Source organism: Pimephales promelas, chromosome 6 (genome assembly GCF_988280905.1).
Source record: "Pimephales promelas chromosome 6, fPimPro1.hap1.1, whole genome shotgun sequence".
NCBI classification, from domain to species: domain Eukaryota; kingdom Metazoa; phylum Chordata; class Actinopteri; order Cypriniformes; family Leuciscidae; genus Pimephales; species Pimephales promelas.
Window position 1 is genome coordinate 9824284 of NC_142774.1, and position 24478 is coordinate 9848761.

General features: G+C 41.1%; 1 protein-coding gene across 1 annotated transcript in view; it reads left to right on the plus strand.

Moving 5' to 3' along the window:
- Positions 1–24478, plus strand: part of LOC120459352 (uncharacterized) — a 93905-nt gene that overhangs the window by 58687 nt on the left and 10740 nt on the right. Inside the window, 39 exon segments of the mRNA XM_089132657.1 lie at positions 985–1332; positions 1633–1818; positions 2701–2886; positions 3025–3408; positions 3550–3829; positions 4151–4201; positions 4646–5401; positions 5492–7009; positions 7247–7993; positions 8051–10107; positions 10489–11220; positions 12049–13204; positions 13613–18826; positions 18927–19081; positions 19193–19314; positions 19407–19468; positions 19604–19704; positions 19819–19882; positions 19983–20137; positions 20249–20370; positions 20462–20523; positions 20663–20763; positions 20878–20941; positions 21042–21196; positions 21308–21429; positions 21521–21582; positions 21724–21824; positions 21935–21998; positions 22099–22253; positions 22366–22487; positions 22579–22640; positions 22780–22880; positions 22994–23057; positions 23158–23312; positions 23425–23546; positions 23638–23699; positions 23839–23939; positions 24054–24117; positions 24218–24372. Of these exon segments, the coding sequence (XP_088988783.1) occupies positions 985–1332; positions 1633–1818; positions 2701–2886; positions 3025–3408; positions 3550–3829; positions 4151–4201; positions 4646–5401; positions 5492–7009; positions 7247–7993; positions 8051–10107; positions 10489–11220; positions 12049–13204; positions 13613–18826; positions 18927–19081; positions 19193–19314; positions 19407–19468; positions 19604–19704; positions 19819–19882; positions 19983–20137; positions 20249–20370; positions 20462–20523; positions 20663–20763; positions 20878–20941; positions 21042–21196; positions 21308–21429; positions 21521–21582; positions 21724–21824; positions 21935–21998; positions 22099–22253; positions 22366–22487; positions 22579–22640; positions 22780–22880; positions 22994–23057; positions 23158–23312; positions 23425–23546; positions 23638–23699; positions 23839–23939; positions 24054–24117; positions 24218–24372 (16290 nt within the window).

Sequence of the window (24478 nt, forward strand, 5' to 3'; positions counted from 1 at the left end):
TGAAGGTCATGCTTGTCTAGTGTTCTTCTTATAATCTTGCTTGTCTTTGGCAGTAAATTGAGGGTTTGCTTAGTTTTTCTGATCATTACCAATAAGGGGTATTTTTTTCCCCTTAATGAGATTTTCGGAATTACCATTTTTAAACCTATATATAAGGCTGCCATCTGTATCTCTATTTAGGACCTTTGAGTGTTTTGGAAATGTTCCTGTAGCCGTAGACTTTCTAATGTAGTAAAAAAATTTGTTCTCGAAATTATATATATATATTGTGGTGGGCAGGATGAGGCAGAAGGCTGTGAGGCCATGAGAAAGTGGGCCAAGGCCGGTGGCATTATTGCTGATGAGTGACATAAGTGAGACGCACCGGTCTCGTATCTCTCACGGTCCTCGGCCTTGTCCTGTTCGCCACAGTATAATTTAGAGAACATACTGTTTTATTACATTAGAAAGTCTATGGCTAAAAGAACAAAGTTTCTAGTAACACACACACACACACACACACACACACACACACACACACACACACACACACACATTTATATATATATATATATATATATATATATACTATTTTGCAAATGTAATAAATAGATATATCATTATTTTATATACGATACAATATAATATATATTTTTAATCAAATCAGGGCAACTACAGAAACCACAACTGCAACATCACCTCCAACTTCATTTGACTCTACAACAACTGCAACTGGAACAACTATTACATCGTCAACAACCCTAACTGAACCTTCCACTGCTACATTAGCTCCAACATCCTCTACTGAATCTGTCACAACCACAAATGTTAGTCCAGAAACCACAACTGTTGTTTCAACCACAATGTCTACAACTTCAGAAACTTCAACTGCACCTCCCACTACCACAACTACAGCTGAGCCCACAACATCAGTTGAACTCACAACAACTCAAACTCCCACAACGACAGTAGTAACTACAGAAACAACACCCCTTACTTCAACAGTGGTGCCTACAACTTCAGAAAGTACAACATCAGAAACTACAGCAACAGCTTCAACAACCACAACTTCATTGCCCAGTACTACGACATCAGCTCCAACGTCAACTGAATCTCCAACTGCAACAACAGTTATAACTTCAGAAACTACAACACTTGCTTCGACAGCAACGCCTACAACTACAGAAACAACAACTGCAACTGAAACAACTATTACAGCATCAACAACCCTAACTGAAGCTTCCACTACTACATTAACTCCAACGTCCTCTGAAGCACAAAGTACAACAACAGCACCGACCACAACAACACCTGTAACCACAACTACTGAAGCTGTCACAACCACAAATGTTAGTCCAGAAACCTCAACTGTTGTTTCAACCACAATGTCTACAACTTCAGAAACTTCAACTGCACCTCCCACTACCACAACTACAGCTGAGCCCACAACATCAGTTGAACTCACAACAACTCAAACTCCCACAACGACAGTAGTAACTACAGAAACAACACCTCTTACTTCAACAGTGGTGCCTACAACTTCAGAAAGTACAACATCAGAAACTACAGCTACAGCTTCAACAACCACAACTTCATTGCCCATTACTACGGCATCAGCTCCAACGTCAACTGAATCTCCAACTGCAACAACAGTTATAACTTCAGAAGCTACAACACTTGCTTCAACAACAATGCCTACAACTTCAGAAACAACAACTGCAACAACTATTACAGCATCAACAACCCTAACTGAAGCTTCCACAACTACATTAACTCCAACGTCCTCTGAAGCACAAAGTACAACAACAGCACCGACCACAACAACACCTGTAACCACAAGTACTGAAGCTGTCACAACCACAAATGTTAGTCCAGAAACCTCAACTGTTGTTTCAACCACAATGTCTACAACTTCAGAAACTTCAACTGCACCTCCCACTACCACAACTACAGCTGAGCCCACAACATCAGTTGAACTCACAACAACTCAAACTCCCACAACGACAGTAGTAACTACAGAAACAACACCTCTTACTTCAACAGTGGTGCCTACAACTTCAGAAAGTACAACATCAGAAACTACAGCAACAGCTTCAACAACCACAACTTCATTGCCCAGTACTACGACATCAGCTCCAACGTCAACTGAATCTCCAACCGCAACAACAGTTATAACTTCAGAAACTACAACACTTTCTTCGACAGCAACGCCTACAACTACAGAAACAACAACTGCAACTGAAACAACTATTACAGCATCAACAACCCTAACTGAAGCTTCCACAACTACATTAACTCCAACGTCCTCTGAAGCACAAAGTACAACAACAGCACCGACCACAACACCTGTAACCACAACTACTGAAGCTGTCACAACCACAATTGTTATTCCAGAAACCTCAACTGTTGTTTCAACCACAATGTCTACAACTTCAGAAACTTCAACTGCACCTCCCACTACCACAACTACAGCTGAGCCCACAACATCAGTTGAACTCACAACAACTCAAACTCCCACAACGACAGTAGTAACTACAGAAACAACACCCCTTACTTCAACAGTGGTGCCTACAACTTCAGAAAGTACAACATCAGAAACTACAGCAACAGCTTCAACCACAACTTCATTGCCCAGTACTACGACATCAGCTCCAACGTCAACTCAATCTCCAACTGCAACAACAGTTATAACTTCAGAAACTACAACACTTGCTTCGACAGCAACGCCTACAACTACAGAAACAACAACTGCAACTGAAACAACTATTACAGCATCAACAACCCTAACTGAAGCTTCCACAACTACATTAACTCCAACGTCCTCTGAAGCACAAAGTACAACAACAGCACCGACCACAACAACACCTGTAACCACAACTACTGAAGCTGTCACAACCACAAATGTTAGTCCAGAAACCTCAACTGTTGTTTCAACCACAATGTCTACAACTTCAGAAACTTCAACTGCACCTCCCACTACCACAACTACAGCTGAGCCCACAACATCAGTTGAACTCACAACAACTCAAACTCCCACAACGACAGTAGTAACTACAGAAACAACACCTCTTACTTCAACAGTGGTGCCTACAACTTCAGAAAGTACAACATCAGAAACTACAGCAACAGCTTCAACAACCACAACTTCATTGCCCAGTACTACGACATCAGCTCCAACGTCAACTGAATCTCCAACCGCAACAACAGTTATAACTTCAGAAACTACAACACTTGCTTCGACAGCAACGCCTACAACTACAGAAACAACAACTGCAACTGAAACAACTATTACAGCATCAACAACCCTAACTGAAGCTTCCACAACTACATTAACTCCAACGTCCTCTGAAGCACAAAGTACAACAACAGCACCGACCACAACAACACCTGTAACCACAAGTACTGAAGCTGTCACAACCACAAATGTTAGTCCAGAAACCTCAACTGTTGTTTCAACCACAATGTCTACAACTTCAGAAACTTCAACTGCACCTCCCACTACCACAACTACAGCTGAGCCCACAACATCAGTTGAACTCACAACAACTCAAACTCCCACAACGACAGTAGTAACTACAGAAACAACACCTCTTACTTCAACAGTGGTGCCTACAACTTCAGAAAGTACAACATCAGAAACTACAGCAACAGCTTCAACAACCACAACTTCATTGCCCAGTACTACGACATCAGCTCCAACGTCAACTGAATCTCCAACCGCAACAACAGTTATAACTTCAGAAACTACAACACTTGCTTCGACAGCAACGCCTACAACTACAGAAACAACAACTGCAACTGAAACAACTATTACAGCATCAACAACCCTAACTGAAGCTTCCACAACTACATTAACTCCAACGTCCTCTGAAGCACAAAGTACAACAACAGCACCGACCACAACAACACCTGTAACCACAACTACTGAAGCTGTCACAACCACAATTGTTATTCCAGAAACCTCAACTGTTGTTTCAACCACAATGTCTACAACTTCAGAAACTTCAACTGCACCTCCCACTACCACAACTACAGCTGAGCCCACAACATCAGTTGAACTCACAACAACTCAAACTCCCACAACGACAGTAGTAACTACAGAAACAACACCTCTTACTTCAACAGTGGTGCCTACAACTTCAGAAAGTACAACATCAGAAACTACAGCAACAGCTTCAACAACCACAACTTCATTGCCCAGTACTACGACATCAGCTCCAACGTCAACTGAATCTCCAACCGCAACAACAGTTATAACTTCAGAAACTACAACACTTTCTTCGACAGCAACGCCTACAACTACAGAAACAACAACTGCAACTGAAACAACTATTACAGCATCAACAACCCTAACTGAAGCTTCCACAACTACATTAACTCCAACGTCCTCTGAAGCACAAAGTACAACAACAGCACCGACCACAACACCTGTAACCACAACTACTGAAGCTGTCACAACCACAATTGTTATTCCAGAAACCTCAACTGTTGTTTCAACCACAATGTCTACAACTTCAGAAACTTCAACTGCACCTCCCACTACCACAACTACAGCTGAGCCCACAACATCAGTTGAACTCACAACAACTCAAACTCCCACAACGACAGTAGTAACTACAGAAACAACACCCCTTACTTCAACAGTGGTGCCTACAACTTCAGAAAGTACAACATCAGAAACTACAGCAACAGCTTCAACCACAACTTCATTGCCCAGTACTACGACATCAGCTCCAACGTCAACTCAATCTCCAACTGCAACAACAGTTATAACTTCAGAAACTACAACACTTGCTTCGACAGCAACGCCTACAACTACAGAAACAACAACTGCAACTGAAACAACTATTACAGCATCAACAACCCTAACTGAAGCTTCCACAACTACATTAACTCCAACGTCCTCTGAAGCACAAAGTACAACAACAGCACCGACCACAACAACACCTGTAACCACAACTACTGAAGCTGTCACAACCACAAATGTTAGTCCAGAAACCTCAACTGTTGTTTCAACCACAATGTCTACAACTTCAGAAACTTCAACTGCACCTCCCACTACCACAACTACAGCTGAGCCCACAACATCAGTTGAACTCACAACAACTCAAACTCCCACAACGACAGTAGTAACTACAGAAACAACACCTCTTACTTCAACAGTGGTGCCTACAACTTCAGAAAGTACAACATCAGAAACTACAGCAACAGCTTCAACAACCACAACTTCATTGCCCAGTACTACGACATCAGCTCCAACGTCAACTGAATCTCCAACCGCAACAACAGTTATAACTTCAGAAACTACAACACTTGCTTCGACAGCAACGCCTACAACTACAGAAACAACAACTGCAACTGAAACAACTATTACAGCATCAACAACCCTAACTGAAGCTTCCACAACTACATTAACTCCAACGTCCTCTGAAGCACAAAGTACAACAACAGCACCGACCACAACAACACCTGTAACCACAAGTACTGAAGCTGTCACAACCACAAATGTTAGTCCAGAAACCTCAACTGTTGTTTCAACCACAATGTCTACAACTTCAGAAACTTCAACTGCACCTCCCACTACCACAACTACAGCTGAGCCCACAACATCAGTTGAACTCACAACAACTCAAACTCCCACAACGACAGTAGTAACTACAGAAACAACACCTCTTACTTCAACAGTGGTGCCTACAACTTCAGAAAGTACAACATCAGAAACTACAGCAACAGCTTCAACAACCACAACTTCATTGCCCAGTACTACGACATCAGCTCCAACGTCAACTGAATCTCCAACCGCAACAACAGTTATAACTTCAGAAACTACAACACTTGCTTCGACAGCAACGCCTACAACTACAGAAACAACAACTGCAACTGAAACAACTATTACAGCATCAACAACCCTAACTGAAGCTTCCACAACTACATTAACTCCAACGTCCTCTGAAGCACAAAGTACAACAACAGCACCGACCACAACAACACCTGTAACCACAACTACTGAAGCTGTCACAACCACAATTGTTATTCCAGAAACCTCAACTGTTGTTTCAACCACAATGTCTACAACTTCAGAAACTTCAACTGCACCTCCCACTACCACAACTACAGCTGAGCCCACAACATCAGTTGAACTCACAACAACTCAAACTCCCACAACGACAGTAGTAACTACAGAAACAACACCTCTTACTTCAACAGTGGTGCCTACAACTTCAGAAAGTACAACATCAGAAACTACAGCAACAGCTTCAACAACCACAACTTCATTGCCCAGTACTACGACATCAGCTCCAACGTCAACTGAATCTCCAACCGCAACAACAGTTATAACTTCAGAAACTACAACACTTGCTTCGACAGCAACGCCTACAACTACAGAAACAACAACTGCAACTGAAACAACTATTACAGCATCAACAACCCTAACTGAAGCTTCCACAACTACATTAACTCCAACGTCCTCTGAAGCACAAAGTACAACAACAGCACCGACCACAACACCTGTAACCACAACTACTGAAGCTGTCACAACCACAATTGTTATTCCAGAAACCTCAACTGTTGTTTCAACCACAATGTCTACAACTTCAGAAACTTCAACTGCACCTCCCACTACCACAACTACAGCTGAGCCCACAACATCAGTTGAACTCACAACAACTCAAACTCCCACAACGACAGTAGTAACTACAGAAACAACACCCCTTACTTCAACAGTGGTGCCTACAACTTCAGAAAGTACAACATCAGAAACTACAGCAACAGCTTCAACCACAACTTCATTGCCCAGTACTACGACATCAGCTCCAACGTCAACTCAATCTCCAACTGCAACAACAGTTATAACTTCAGAAACTACAACACTTGCTTCGACAGCAACGCCTACAACTACAGAAACAACAACTGCAACTGAAACAACTATTACAGCATCAACAACCCTAACTGAAGCTTCCACAACTACATTAACTCCAACGTCCTCTGCAGCACAAAGTACAACAACAGCACCGACCACAACAACACCTGTAACCACAACTACTGAAGCTGTCACAACCACAAATGTTAGTCCAGAAACCTCAACTGTTGTTTCAACCACAATGTCTACAACTTCAGAAACTTCAACTGCACCTCCCACTACCACAACTACAGCTGAGCCCACAACATCAGTTGAACTCACAACAACTCAAACTCCCACAACGACAGTAGTAACTACAGAAACAACACCTCTTACTTCAACAGTGGTGCCTACAACTTCAGAAAGTACAACATCAGAAACTACAGCAACAGCTTCAACAACCACAACTTCATTGCCCAGTACTACGACATCAGCTCCAACGTCAACTGAATCTCCAACCGCAACAACAGTTATAACTTCAGAAACTACAACACTTGCTTCGACAGCAACGCCTACAACTACAGAAACAACAACTGCAACTGAAACAACTATTACAGCATCAACAACCCTAACTGAAGCTTCCACAACTACATTAACTCCAACGTCCTCTGAAGCACAAAGTACAACAACAGCACCGACCACAACAACACCTGTAACCACAACTACTGAAGCTGTCACAACCACAATTGTTACTCCAGAAACCTCAACTGTTGTTTCAACCACAATGTCTACAACTTCAGAAACTTCAACTGCACCTCCCACTACCACAACTACAGCTGAGCCCACAACATCAGTTGAACTCACAACAACTCAAACTCCCACAACGACAGTAGTAACTACAGAAACAACACCTCTTACTTCAACAGTGGTGCCTACAACTTCAGAAAGTACAACATCAGAAACTACAGCTACAGCTTCAACAACCACAACTTCATTGCCCAGTACTACGACATCAGCTCCAACGTCAACTGAATCTCCAACCGCAACAACAGTTATAACTTCAGAAACTACAACACTTGCTTCGACAGCAACGCCTACAACTACAGAAACAACAACTGCAACTGAAACAACTATTACAGCATCAACAACCCTAACTGAAGCTTCCACAACTACATTAACTCCAACGTCCTCTGAAGCACAAAGTACAACAACAGCACCGACCACAACAACACCTGTAACCACAACTACTGAAGCTGTCACAACCACAATTGTTATTCCAGAAACCTCAACTGTTGTTTCAACCACAATGTCTACAACTTCAGAAACTTCAACTGCACCTCCCACTACCACAACTACAGCTGAGCCCACAACATCAGTTGAACTCACAACAACTCAAACTCCCACAACGACAGTAGTAACTACAGAAACAACACCTCTTACTTCAACAGTGGTGCCTACAACTTCAGAAAGTACAACATCAGAAACTACAGCAACAGCTTCAACAACCACAACTTCATTGCCCAGTACTACGACATCAGCTCCAACGTCAACTGAATCTCCAACCGCAACAACAGTTATAACTTCAGAAACTACAACACTTGCTTCGACAGCAACGCCTACAACTACAGAAACAACAACTGCAACTGAAACAACTATTACAGCATCAACAACCCTAACTGAAGCTTCCACAACTACATTAACTCCAACGTCCTCTGAAGCACAAAGTACAACAACAGCACCGACCACAACAACACCTGTAACCACAACTACTGAAGCTGTCACAACCACAATTGTTATTCCAGAAACCTCAACTGTTGTTTCAACCACAATGTCTACAACTTCAGAAACTTCAACTGCACCTCCCACTACCACAACTACAGCTGAGCCCACAACATCAGTTGAACTCACAACAACTCAAACTCCCACAACGACAGTAGTAACTACAGAAACAACACCCCTTACTTCAACAGTGGTGCCTACAACTTCAGAAAGTACAACATCAGAAACCACAGCAACAGCTTCAACCACAACTTCATTGCCCAGTACTACGACATCAGCTCCAACGTCAACTGAATCTCCAACTGCAACAACAGTTATAACTTCAGAAACTACAACACTTGCTTCGACAGCAACACCTACAACTACAGAAACAACAACTGCAACTGAAACAACTATTACAGCATCAACAACCCTAACTGAAGCTTCCACAACTACATTAACTCCAACGTCCTCTGAAGCACAAAGTACAACAACAGCACCGACCACAACAACACCTGTAACCACAAGTACTGAAGCTGTCACAACCACAAATGTTAGTCCAGAAACCTCAACTGTTCTTTCAACCACAATGTCTACAACTTCAGAAACTTCAACTGCACCTCCCACTACCACAACTACAGCTGAGCCCACAACATCAGTTGAACTCTCAACAACTCAAACTCCCACAACGACAGTAGTAACTACAGAAACAACACCTCTTACTTCAACAGTGGTGCCTACAACTTCAGAAAGTACAACATCAGAAACTACAGCTACAGCTTCAACAACCACAACTTCATTCCCCATTACTACGACATCAGCTCCAACGTCAACTGAATCTCCAACTGCAACAACAGTTATAACTTCAGAAGCTACAACACTTGCTTCAACAACAATGCCTACAACTTCAGAAACAACAACTGCAACTGCAACAACTATTACAGCATCAACAACCCTAACTGAAGCTTCCACAACTACATTAACTCCAACGTCCTCTGAAGCACAAAGTACAACAACAGCACCGACCACAACAACACCTGTAACCACAACTACTGAAGCTGTCACAACCACAAATGTTAGTCCAGAAACCTCAACTGTTGTTTCAACCACAATGTCTACAACTTCAGAAACTTCAACTGCACCTCCCACTACCACAACTACAGCTGAGCCCACAACATCAGTTGAACTCACAACAACTCAAACTCCCACAACGACAGTAGTAACTACAGAAACAACACCTCTTACTTCAACAGTGGTGCCTACAACTTCAGAAAGTACAACATCAGAAACTACAGCAACAGCTTCAACAACCACAACTTCATTGCCCAGTACTACGACATCAGCTCCAACGTCAACTGAATCTCCAACCGCAACAACAGTTATAACTTCAGAAACTACAACACTTGCTTCGACAGCAACGCCTACAACTACAGAAACAACAACTGCAACTGAAACAACTATTACAGCATCAACAACCCTAACTGAAGCTTCCACAACTACATTAACTCCAACGTCCTCTGAAGCACAAAGTACAACAACAGCACCGACCACAACAACACCTGTAACCACAACTACTGAAGCTGTCACAACCACAATTGTTATTCCAGAAACCTCAACTGTTGTTTCAACCACAATGTCTACAACTTCAGAAACTTCAACTGCACCTCCCACTACCACAACTACAGCTGAGCCCACAACATCAGTTGAACTCACAACAACTCAAACTCCCACAACGACAGTAGTAACTACAGAAACAACACCCCTTACTTCAACAGTGGTGCCTACAACTTCAGAAAGTACAACATCAGAAACTACAGCAACAGCTTCAACCACAACTTCATTGCCCAGTACTACGACATCAGCTCCAACGTCAACTGAATCTCCAACTGCAACAACAGTTATAACTTCAGAAACTACAACACTTGCTTCGACAGCAACACCTACAACTACAGAAACAACAACTGCAACTGAAACAACTATTACAGCATCAACAACCCTAACTGAAGCTTCCACAACTACATTAACTCCAACGTCCTCTGAAGCACAAAGTACAACAACAGCACCGACCACAACAACACCTGTAACCACAAGTACTGAAGCTGTCACAACCACAAATGTTAGTCCAGAAACCTCAACTGTTGTTTCAACCACAATGTCTACAACTTCAGAAACTTCAACTGCACCTCCCACTACCACAACTACAGCTGAGCCCACAACATCAGTTGAACTCACAACAACTCAAACTCCCACAACGACAGTAGTAACTACAGAAACAACACCTCTTACTTCAACAGTGGTGCCTACAACTTCAGAAAGTACAACATTAGAAACTACAGCAACAGCTTCAACAACCACAACTTCATTGCCCAGTACTACGACATCAGCTCCAACGTCAACTGAATCTCCAACTGCAACACAAGTTATAACTTCAGAAGCTACAACACTTGCTTCAACAACAATGCCTACAACTTCAGAAACAACAACTGCAACTGCAACAACTATTACAGCATCAACAACCCTAACTGAAGCTTCCACAACTACATTAACTCCAACGTCCTCTGAAGCACAAAGTACAACAACAGCACCGACCACAACAACACCTGTAACCACAACTACTGAAGCTGTCACAACCACAAATGTTAGTCCAGAAACCTCAACTGTTGTTTCAACCACAATGTCTACAACTTCAGAAACTTCAACTGCACCTCCCACTACCACAACTACAGCTGAGCCCACAACATCAGTTGAACTCACAACAACTCAAACTCCCACAACGACAGTAGTAACTACAGGAACAACACCTCTTACTTCAACAGTGGTGCCTACAACTTCAGAAAGTACAACATCAGAAACTACAGCTACAGCTTCAACAACCACAACTTCATTGCCCATTACTACGACATCAGCTCCAACGTCAACTGAATCTCCAACTGCAACAACAGTTATAACTTCAGAAGCTACAACACTTGCTTCAACAACAATGCCTACAACTTCAGAAACAACAACTGCAACAACTATTACAGCATCAACAACCCTAACTGAAGCTTCCACAACTACATTAACTCCAACGTCCTCTGAAGCACAAAGTACAACAACAGCACCGACCACAACAACACCTGTAACCACAACTACTGAAGCTGTCACAACCACAATTGTTACTCCAGAAACCTCAACTGTTGTTTCAACCACAATGTCTACAACTTCAGAAACTTCAACTGCACCTCCCACTACCACAACTACAGCTGAGCCCACAACATCAGTTGAAATCACAACAACTCAAACTCCCACAACGACAGTAGTAACTACAGAAACAACACCTCTTACTTCCACAGTGGTGCCTACAACTTCAGAAAGTACAACATCAGAAACTACAGCAACAGCTTCAACAACCACAACTTCATTGCCCAGTACTACGACATCAGCTCCAACGTCAACTGAATCTCCATCTGCAACAACAGTTATAACTTCAGAAACTACAACACTTGCTTCGACAGCAACGCCTACAACTACAGAAACAACAACTGCAACTGAAACAACTATTACAGCATCAACAACCCTAACTGAAGCTTCCACAACTACATTAACTCCAACGTCCTCTGAAGCACAAAGTACAACAACAGCACCGACCACAACAACACCTGTAATCACAACTACTACTGAAGCTGTCACAACCACAAATGTTAGTCCAGAAACCTCAACTGTTGTTTCAACCACAATGTCTACAACTTCAGAAACTTCAACTGCACCTCCCACTACCACAACTACAGCTAGGCCCACAACATCAGTTGAACTCACAACAACTCAAACTCCCACAACGACAGTAGTAACTACAGAAACAACACCTCTTACTTCAACAGTGGTGCCTACAACTTCAGAAAGTACAACATCAGAAACTACAGCAACAGCTTCAACAACCACAACTTCATTGCCCAGTACTACGACATCAGCTCCAACGTCAACTGAATCTCCAACTGCAACAACAGTTATAACTTCAGAAACTACAACACTTGCTTCGACAGCAACGCCTACAACTACAGAAACAACAACTGCAACTGAAACAACTATTACAGCATCAACAACCCTAACTGAAGCTTCCACAACTACATTAACTCCAACGTCCTCTGAAGCACAAAGTACAACAACAGCACCGACCACAACAACACCTGTAACCACAACTACTGAAGCTGTCACAACCACAATTGTTACTCCAGAAACCTCAACTATTGTTTCAACCACCATGTCTTCAACTTCAGAAACTTCAACTGCACCTCCCACTACCACAACTACAGCTGAGCCCACAACATCAGTTGAACTCACAACAACTCAAACTCCCACAACGACAGTAGTAACTACAGAAACAACACCTCTTACTTCAACAGTGGTGCCTACAACTTCAGAAAGTACAACATCAGAAACTACAGCAACAGCTTCAACAACCACAACTTCATTGCCCAGTACTACGACATCAGCACCAACGTCAACTGAATCTCCATCTGCAACAACAGTTATAACTTCAGAAACTACAACACTTGCTTCGACAGCAACGCCTACAACTACAGAAACAACAACTGCAACTGAAACAACTATTACAGCATCAACAACCCTAACTGAAGCTTCCACAACTACATTAACTCCAACGTCCTCTGAAGCACAAAGTACAACAACAGCACCGACCACAACAACACCTGTAACCACAACTACTGAAGCTGTCACAACCACAATTGTTACTCCAGAAACCTCAACTGTTGTTTCAACCACAATGTCTACAACTTCAGAAACTTCAACTGCACCTCCCACTACCACAACTACAGCTGAGCCCACAACATCAGTTGAACTCACAACAACTCAAACTCCTACAACGACAGTAGTAACTACAGAAACAACACCTCTTACTTCAACAGTGGTGCCTACAACTTCAGAAATTACAACATCAGAAACTACAGCAACAGCTTCAACAACCACAACTTCATTGCCCAGTACTACGACATCAGCTCCAACGTCAACTGAATCTCCAACTGCAACAACAGTTATAACTTCAGAAACTACAACCCTTGCTTCAACAACAATGCCTACAACTTCAGAAACAACAACTGCAACTGCAACAACTATTACAGCATCAACAACCCTAACTGAAACTTCCACTACTACATTAACTCCAACGTCCTCTGAAGCACAAAGTACAACAACAGCACCGACCACAACAACACCTGTAATCACAACTACTGAAGCTGTCACAACCACAAATGTTAGTCCAGAAACCTCAACTGTTGTTTCAACCACAATGTCTACAACTTCAGAAACTTCAACTGCACCTCCCACTACCACAACTACAGCTGAGCCCACAACATCAGTTGAACTCACAACAACTCAAACTCCCACAACGACAGTAGTAACTACAGAAACAACACCTCTTACTTCAACAGTGGTGCCTACAACTTCAGAAAGTACAACATCAGAAACCACAGCAACAGCTTCAACAACCACAACTTCATTGCCCTGTACTACGACATCAGCTCCAACGTCAACTGAATCTCCAACTGCAACAACAGTTATAACTTCAGAAACTACAACACTTGCTTCGACAGCAACGCCTACAACTACAGAAACAACAACTGCAACTGAAACAACTATTACAGCATCAACAACCCTAACTGAAGCTTCCACAACTACATTAACTCCAACGTCCTCTGAAGCACAAAGTACAACAACAGCACCGACCACAACAACACCTGTAACCACAACTACTGAAGCTGTCACAACCACAATTTTTACTCCAGAAACCTCAACTGTTGTTTCAACCACAATGTCTACAACTTCAGAAACTTCAACTGCACCTCCCACTACCACAACTACAGCTGTGCCCACAATATCAGTTGAACTCACAACAACTCAAACTCCCACAACGATAGTAGTAACTACAGAAACAACACATCTTACTTCAACAGTGGTGCCTACAACTTCAGAAAGTACAACATCAGAAACTACAGCAACAGCTTCAACAACCACAACTTCATTGCCCAGTACTACGACATCAGCTCCAACGTCAACTGAATCTCCAACTGCAACAACAGTTATAACTTCAGAAACTACAACACTTGCTTCAACAACAATGCCTACAACTTCAGAAACAACAACTGCAACTGCAACAACTATTACAGCATCAACAACCCTAACTGAAGCTTCCACTACTAAATTAACTCCAACGTCCTCTGAAGCACAAAGTACAACAACAGCACCGACCACAACAACACCTGTAACCACAACTACTGAAGCTGTCACAACCACAAATGTTAGTCCAGAAACCTCAACTGTTGTTTCGACCACAATGTCTACAACTTCAGAAACTTCAACTGCACCTCCCACTACCACAACTACAGCTGAGCCCACAACATCAGTTGAACTCACAACAACTCAAACTCCCACAACGACAGTAGTAACTACAGAAACAACCCCTCTTACTTCAACAGTGGTTCCTACAACTTCAGAAAGTACAACATCAGAAACTACACCAACAGCTTCAACAACCACAACTTCATTGCCCAGTACTACGACATCAGCTCCAACGTCAACTGAATCTCCAACTGCAACAACAGTTATAACTTCAGAAACTACAACACTTGCTTCAACAACAATGCCTACAACTTCAGAAACAACAACTGCAACTGCAACAACTATTACAGCATCAACAACCCTAACTGAAGCTTCCAAAACTACATTAACTCCAACGTCCTCTGAAGCACAAAGTACAACAACAGCACCGACCACAACAACACCTGTAACCACAACTACTGAAGCTGTCACAACCACAAATGTTAGTCCAGAAACCTCAACTGTTGTTTCAACCACAATGTCTACAACTTCAGAAACTTCAACTGCACCTCCCACTACCACAACTACAGCTGAACCCACAACATCAGTTGATCTCACAACAACTCAAACTCCCACAACGACAGTATTAACTACAGAAACAACACCTCTTACTTCAACAGTGGTGCCTACAACTTCAGAAAGTACAACATCAGAAACTACAGCTACAGCTTCAACAACCACAATTTCATTGCCCAGTGCTACGACATCAGCTCCAACGTCAACTGAATCTCCAACTGCAACAACAGTTATAACTTCAGAAACTACAACACTTGCTTCAACAACAATGCCTACAACTTCAGAAACAACAACTGCAACAACTATTACAGCATCAACAACCCTAACTGAAGCTTCCACAACTACATTAACTCCAACGTCCTCTGAAGCACAAAGTACAACAACAGCACCGACCACAACAACACCTGTAACCACAACTACTGAAGGTGTCACAACCACAATTGTTATTCCAGAAACCTCAACTGTTGTTTTAACCACAATGTCTACAACTTCAGAAACTTCAACTGCACCTCCCACTACCACAACTACAGCTGAGCCCACAACATCAGTTGAACTCACAACAACTCAAACTCCCACAACGACAGTAGTAACTACAGAAACAACACCTCTTACTTCAACAGTGGTGCCTACAACATCAGAAACTACAGCAACAGCTTCAACAACCACAACTTCATTGCCCAGTACTACGACATCAGCTCCAACATCAACTGAATCTCCAACTGCAACAACAGTTATAACTTCAGAAACTACAACACTTGCTTCAACAACAATGCCTACAACTTCAGAAACAACAACTGCAACTGCAACAACTATTACAGCATCAACCACCCCAACTGAAGCTTCCACAACTACATTAACTCCAACGTCCTCTGAAGCACAAAGTACAACAACAGCACCGACCACAACAACACCTGTAACCACAACTACTGAAGCTGTCACAACCACAACTGTTAGTTCAGAAACCTCATCTGTTGTTTCAACCACAATGTCTACAACTTCAGAAACTTCAACTGCACCTCCCACTACCACAACTAAAGCTGAGCCCACAACATCAGTTGATCTCACAACAACTCAAACTCCCACAACTTCATTGCCCAGTACTACGACATCAGCTCCAACGTCAACTGAATCTCCAACTGCAACAACAGTTATAACTTTAGAAACTACAACACTTGCTTCAACAACAATGCCTACAACTTCAGAAACAACAACTGAAACAACTATTACAGCATCAACAACCCTAACTGAAGCTTCCACAACTACATTAACTCCAACGTCCTCTAAAGCACAAAGTACAACAACAGCACCGACCACAACACCACCTGTAACCACAACTACTGAAGCTGTCACAACCACAAATGTTAGTCCAGAAACCTCAACTGTTGTTTCAACCACAATGTCTACAGCTTCAGAAAGTACAACATCAGAAACTACAGCTACTGCTTCAACAACCACAAGTTCATTGCCCAATACTATGACATCGGCTCCAACTTCATCTGAATCTCCAACTGCAACAACAGTTATAACTTCAGAAACTACAACACTTGCTTCGACAACAATACCTACAACTTCAGAAACAACAACTGCAACTGAAACAACTGTAACAGTATCAACAACCCTAACTGAAGCTTCCACTACATTAGCTCCAACATCCTCTGAAGCACAAAGTACAACAACAGCTCTGACCACAATGACACCTGTAACCACAACTACTGAAGCTGTCACAATCACAAATGTTAGTCCAGAAACCTTACCTGTTGTTTCAACCACATTGTCTACAACTTCAGAAACTTCAACTGCATCTCCCCCTACCACAACTACAGCTGAGCCCACAACATCAGTTGAACTCACAACAACTCAATCTCCCACAACCACCGTAGTAACTACAGAAACAACTCATCTAACGTCAACAGTGGTGCCTACAACTTCAGAAAGTACAACTTCAGAAACTACAGCTACAGCTTCAACCACAACTTCCTTGCCCAGTACTACGACATCGACTCCAACTTCATCTGAATCTCCAACTGCAACAACAGTTATAACTTCAGAAACTACAACACTTGCTTCAACAACAATGCCTACAACTTCAAAAACAACAACTGCAACTGAAACAAATAACACAGCACCTATAACCCTAACTGAACCGTCCACTACTACATTATCTCCAACGTCCTCTGAAGCTCAAAGTACAACACCTCAAACCACAATGCCACACGTAACCACTGAAGCTGTCACAACCACAAATATCATTCCAGAAACTGTTTCAACAAAAGTTTCTACAACTTCAGAAACCACAACTGCAGCTTCAACATCTACAGCTTCCACAACCACGATTGTGCCTTCCACTACTATATTTGCTCCAACCTCATCTGAATCTTCAGGTACAACAACATACATTCCAATGACAGCAACACCCGCAGCCACACCTCTTACTTCAACAACAATGCTGTCATCTTTAGAAACATCTATGACTGCCAGTTCAGTTACAACATACACAACAGTTGAAACCACAACTTCAACTCTAACTGTGCCTCCAGCTACATCAACATTAGCAATGACAACATACGACTATCCCACAACTGAAACTCCAGCTCAAACCTCAGCTTTAACTCAAAACACTAACACACCTACAGCAGCAACAACAACTGCATTCCAAATAACAACTGCACCTCTGTCAAGCACAACTATTAATTTTACTGATACAGCTCCAGCTCTAAGCCAAACTACACTTACCAAAACAACTGAACCTCCAGTCATCTCAACTGTGTCTCCAGAAAACATTACTATTGCTGTAACAGTTATGTCTATCTCCACAGTGCATGATACTATATCCCCAACTTCAACTCCAACAAAAACAACTGAACCTCCAGGAACGCCAACTGCATCCACGAGAACCATGACTGCTTTTCCCACCAATACAATTACAGCTGATGTCTCGACTACAGTTCCAAGCACAGCATCCACCTTTCCAAGCACAGGTCTGTTAAGTACAACTCTTGCTCCAGCCACATTGGCACTTTCAACTTCAGGCCCAACAACAAAAACTGTGTCTTCAGCAAACTTGAATTCAGGAACCACAACTGCTTCAACAACTACAACTGGAATTATTACAAATACAGTAGAATTTACAAATTTGGTTCCAATAACAGTACCAGGTCTGGAAAACCAGAAAACAGCATCTATTCCAGGTCAAACATCAACTACAGTTCCAAGCACAACATCCACCATTCCAAGCACAGGTCTGTTAAGCACAACTCAAGTTCCAGCCACTGTGGCACTTTCAACTTCAGGCCAATCAACCAAAACCTCTCCAGAATCTCCAGAATCAACAACTGGGTCCTCTCTGGCTCCTCCAAAACTAATGTTAGTGTTGACTTTCCATTTTGAGAGATTACTATCAGTCATGGAGTATTTTCATTGTACAAATGTGAAATATACTAAACAAAAGTTGTTGTTTTTACAGATCTGGTTCAGCAGTGGTCACAAGCAAGCTGCTGTTCAACTCCTCATCTCCAGTCCCCAGTGAAACTCTTGTCCTCAGTGCTCTCAACACTCTCCTGTCATCCAGACAGTCACAGCTCAGTGAATCAGTGGAGGTGGCGAATTTCACCTATCAGAGTAAGTTTCGTCCTTCAGAATTGAAAATAGTTTGAAATGAGAATGACCAAGCCTAACAGTCAAGACTGCCAAGGTTTGGACAAATATGAACATACCTTTATTTCCAAACAGAAATATCAGAAACCGCCTATGCCATCATCATTACGTTTAAACTGAATAACATCAGCATGTCTGAAGTCCCTGAGCTGAGAAACAGCACTTATGTGCAAGTGCAAGATGTCATCAATAATGCAGTAAGAAATCAAAATTTAATTTAATCAATGTTTCTGAGTCCAGTAGAAATCTTTCTATGAAGTTTAATGAATTATTTGATTTTCACCTGCAGCTGAACACTCTTCTGAATGAACCGACCAGTCTACCATTGAGAGCCAATTCATCCAACTTTGTGTAAGATGCAAACTGACATCACAATCTTTATTTTATCTGTTGGCAGATTTTAATTGATTGGGAAATTAAAAACACACAAAAAATTCAAAACCTTTTGAATCTGAATTTAACAGATATCTTCTCTTTGTCCCACAGGAGCTCTTCAAACCAGATTAACGGCAGTATGGAATACACCTTCCAGAATGGAGATGCCATTCAACCAGTCAGCTTCCTAAATGAGCTTCATTCACAAATGGGTATGTCAGTTATGATGATCTGTGGCTATAAAAATTCTAAAAGGAGAAAAAAAAAATGTTTTTCCTGTAAATCACAAAAGACTAATTGTTTGTTTTTACATTTAAATGTTGCAGTGATCACTACAACAGTGTCTCCAGAATCAACAACTGGGTCCTCTCTGGCTCCTCCAAAACTAATGTTAGTGTTGACTTTCCATTTTGAGAGATTACTATCAGTCATGGAGTATTTTCATTGTACAAATGTGAAATATTCTAAACAAAAGTTGTTGTTTTTACAGATCTGGTTCAGCAGTTGTCACAAGCAAGCTGCTGTTCAACTCCTCATCTCCAGTCCCCAGTGAAACTCTTGTCCTCAATGCTCTCAACACTCTCCTGACATCCAGACAGTCACAGCTCAATGAATCAGTGGAGGTGGCGAATTTCACCTATCAGAGTAAGTTTTGTCCTTCAGAAATTAAAATAGTTTGAAATGAGAATGACCAAGCCTAACAGTCAAGACTGCCAAGGTGTGGACAAATATGAATATAACTTTATTTCCAAACAGAAATCTCAGAAACCGCCTATGCCATCATCATTACGTTTAAACTGAGTAACATCAGCATGTCTGAAGTCCCTGAGCTCAGAAACAGCACTTATGTGCAAGTGCAAGATGTCATCAATAATGCAGTAAGAAATCAGAATTAAATTAATCAATGTTTCTGAGTCCAGTAGAAATCTTTCTATGAAGTTTAATGAATTATTTGATTTTCACCTGCAGCTGAACACTCTTCTGAATGAACCGACCAGTCTACCATTGAGAGCCAATTCATCCAACTTTGTGTAAGATGCAAACTGACATCACAATCTTTATTTTATCTGTTGGCAGATTTTAATTGATTGGGAAATTAAAAACACACACAAAAAAAATTCAAAACCTTTTGAATCTGAATTTAACAGATATCTTCTCTTTGTCCCCCAGGAGCTCTTCAAACCAGATTAACGGCAGTATGGAATACACCTTCCAGAATGGAGATGCCATTCAACCAGTCAGCTTCCTAAATGAGCTTCATTCACAATTGGGTATGTCAGTTATGATGATCTGTGGCTATAAAAATTCTAAAAGGTGAAAAAAAAAATGTTTTTCCTGTAAATCACAAAAGACTAATTGTTTGTTTTTACATTTAAATGTTGCAGTGATCACTACAACAGTGTCTCCAGAATCAACAACTGGGTCCTCTCTGGCTCCTCCAAAACTAATGTTAGTGTTGACTTTCCATTTTGAGAGATTACTATCAGTCATGGAGTATTTTCATTGTACAAATGTGAAATATACTAAACAAAAGTTGTTGTTTTTACAGATCTGGTTCAGCAGTGGTCACAAGCAAGCTGCTGTTCAACTCCTCATCTCCAGTCCCCAGTGAAACTCTTGTCCTCAATGCTCTCAACACTCTCCTGACATCCAGACAGTCACAGCTCAATGAATCAGTGGAGGTGGCGAATTTCACCTATCAGAGTAAGTTTCGTCCTTCAGAATTGAAAATAGTTTGAAATGAGAATGACCAAGCCAAACAATCAAGACTGCCAATGTGTGGACAAATATGAATATAACTTTATTTCCAAACAGAAATCTCAGAAACCGCCTATGCCATCATCATTACGTTTAAACTGAATAACATCAGCATGTCTGAAGTCCCTGAGCTCAGAAACAGCACTTATGTGCAAGTGCAAGATGTCATCAATAATGCAGTAAGAAATCAGAATTAAATTAATCAATGTTTCTAAATCCAGTAGAAATCTTTCTATGAAGTTTAATGAATTATTTGATTTTCACCTGCAGCTGAACACTCTTCTGAATGAACCGACTAGTCTACCATTGAGAGCCAATTCTTCCAACTTTGTGTAAGATGCAAACTGACATCACAATCTTTATTTTATCTGTTGGCAGATTTTAATTGATTGGGAAATTAAAAACACACACAAAAAAAAAAATCAAAACCGTTTGAATCTGAATTTAACAGATATCTTCTCTTTGTCCCACAGGAGCTCTTCAAACCAGATTAACGGCAGTATGGAATACACCTTCCAGAATGGAGATGCCATTCAACCAGTCAGCTTCCTAAATGAGCTTAATTCACAATTGGGTATGTCAGTTATGATGATCTATGGCTCTAAAAATTCTAAAAGGTGAAAAAATATTTTTCCTGTAAATCACAAAAGACTAATTGTTTGTTTTTACATTTAAATGTTGCAGTGATCACTACAACAGTGTCTCCAGAATCAACAACTGGGTCCTCTCTGGCTCCTCCAAAACTAATGTTAGTGTTGACTTTCCATTTTGAGAAATTACTATCAGTCATGGAGTATTTTCATTGTACAAATGTGAAATATACTAAACAAAAGTTGTTGTTTTTACAGATCTGGTTCAGCAGTGGTCACAAGCAAGCTGCTGTTCAACTCCTCATCTCCAGTCCCCAGTGAAACTCTTGTCCTCAGTGCTCTCAACACTCTCCTGACATCCAGACAGTCACAGCTCAATGAATCAGTGGAGGTGGCGAATTTCACCTATCAGAGTAAGTTTCGTCCTTCAGAATTGAAAATAGTTTGAAATGAGAATGACCAAGCCAAACAGTCAAGACTGCCAAGGTGTGGACAAATATGAATATAACTTTATTTCCAAAACAGAAATCTCAGAAACCGCCTATGCCATCATCATTACGTTTAAACTGAGTAACATCAGCATGTCTGAAGTCCCTGAGCTCAGAAACAGCACTTATGTGCAAGTGCAAGATGTCATCAATAATGCAGTAAGAAATCAGAATTAAATTAATCAATGTTTCTAAATCCAGTAGAAATCTTTCTATGAAGTTTAATGAATTATTTGATTTTCACCTGCAGCTGAACACTCTTTTGAATGAACCGACCAGTCTACCATTGAGAGCCAATTCATCCAACTTTGTGTAAGATGCAAACTGACATCACAATCTTTATTTTATCTGTTGGCAGATTTTAATTGATTGGGAAATTAAAAACACACACAAAAAAAATTCAAAACCTTTTGAATCTGAATTTAACAGATATCTTCTCTTTTACCCCCAGGAGCTCTTCAAACCAGATTAACGGCAGTATGGAATACACCTTCCAGAATGGAGATGCCATTCAACCAGTCAGCTTCCTAAATGAGCTTCATTCACAATTGGGTATGTCAGTTATGATGATCTGTGGCTATAAAAATTCTAAAAGGTGAAAAAAAAATGTTTTTCCTGTAAATCACAAAAGACTAATTGTTTGTTTTTACATTTAAATGTTGCAGTGATCACTACAACAGTGTCTCCAGAATCAACAACTGGGTCCTCTCTGGCTCCTCCAAAACTAATGTTAGTGTTGACTTTCCATTTTGAGAGATTACTATCAGTCATGGAGTATTTTCATTGTACAAATGTGAAATATACTAAACAAAAGTTGTTGTTTTTACAGATCTGGTTCAGCAGTGGTCACAAGCAAGCTGCTGTTCAACTCCTCATCTCCAGTCCCCAGTGAAACTCTTGTCCTCAATGCTCTCAACACTCTCCTGACATCCAGACAGTCACAGCTCAATGAATCAGTGGAGGTGGCGAATTTCACCTATCAGAGTAAGTTTCGTCCTTCAGAATTGAAAATAGTTTGAAATGAGAATGACCAAGCCAAACAGTCAAGACTGCCAAGGTGTGGACAAATATGAATATAACTTTATTTCCAAAACAGAAATCTCAGAAACCGCCTATGCCATCATCATTACGTTTAAACTGAGTAACATCAGCATGTCTGAAGTCCCTGAGCTCAGAAACAGCACTTATGTGCAAGTGCAAGATGTCATCAATAATGCAGTAAGAAATCAGAATTAAATTAATCAATGTTTCTAAATCAAGTAGAAATCTTTCTATGAAGTTTAATGAATTATTTGATTTTCACCTGCAGCTGAACACTCTTCTGAATGAACCGACCAGTCTACCATTGAGAGCCAATTCATCCAACTTTGTGTAAGATGCAAACTGACATCACAATCTTTATTTTATCTGTTGGCAGATTTTAATTGATTGGGAAATTAAAAACACACACAAAAAAAAATCAAAACCTTTTGAATCTGAATTTAACAGATATCTTCTCTTTGTCCCCCAGGAGCTCTTCAAACCAGATTAACGGCAGTATGGAATACACCTTCCAGAATGGAGATGCCATTCAACCAGTCAGCTTCCTAAATGAGCTTCATTCACAATTGGGTATGTCAGTTATGATGATCTGTGGCTATAAAAATTCTAAAAGGTGAAAAAAAAAAAGTTTTTTCTGTAAATCACAAAAGACTAATTGTTTGTTTTCACATTTAATTGTAGCAGTGATCACTACAACAGTGTCTCCAGAATCAACAACTGGGTCCTCTCTGGCTCCTCCAAAACTAATGTTAGTGTTGACTTTCCATTTTGAGAAATTACTATCAGTCATGGAGTATTTTCATTGTACAAATGTGAAATATACTAAACAAAAGTTGTTGTTTTTACAGATCTGGTTCAGCAGTGGTCACAAGCAAGCTGCTGTTCAACTCCTCATCTCCAGTCCCCAGTGAAACTCTTGTCCTCAATGCTCTCAACACTCTCCTGACATCCAGACAGTCACAGCTCAATGAATCAGTGGAGGTGGCGAATTTCACCTATCAGAGTAAGTTTCGTCCTTCAGAATTGAAAATAGTTTGAAATGAGAATGACCAAGCCAAACAGTCAAGACTGCCAAGGTGTGGACAAATATGAATATAACTTTATTTCCA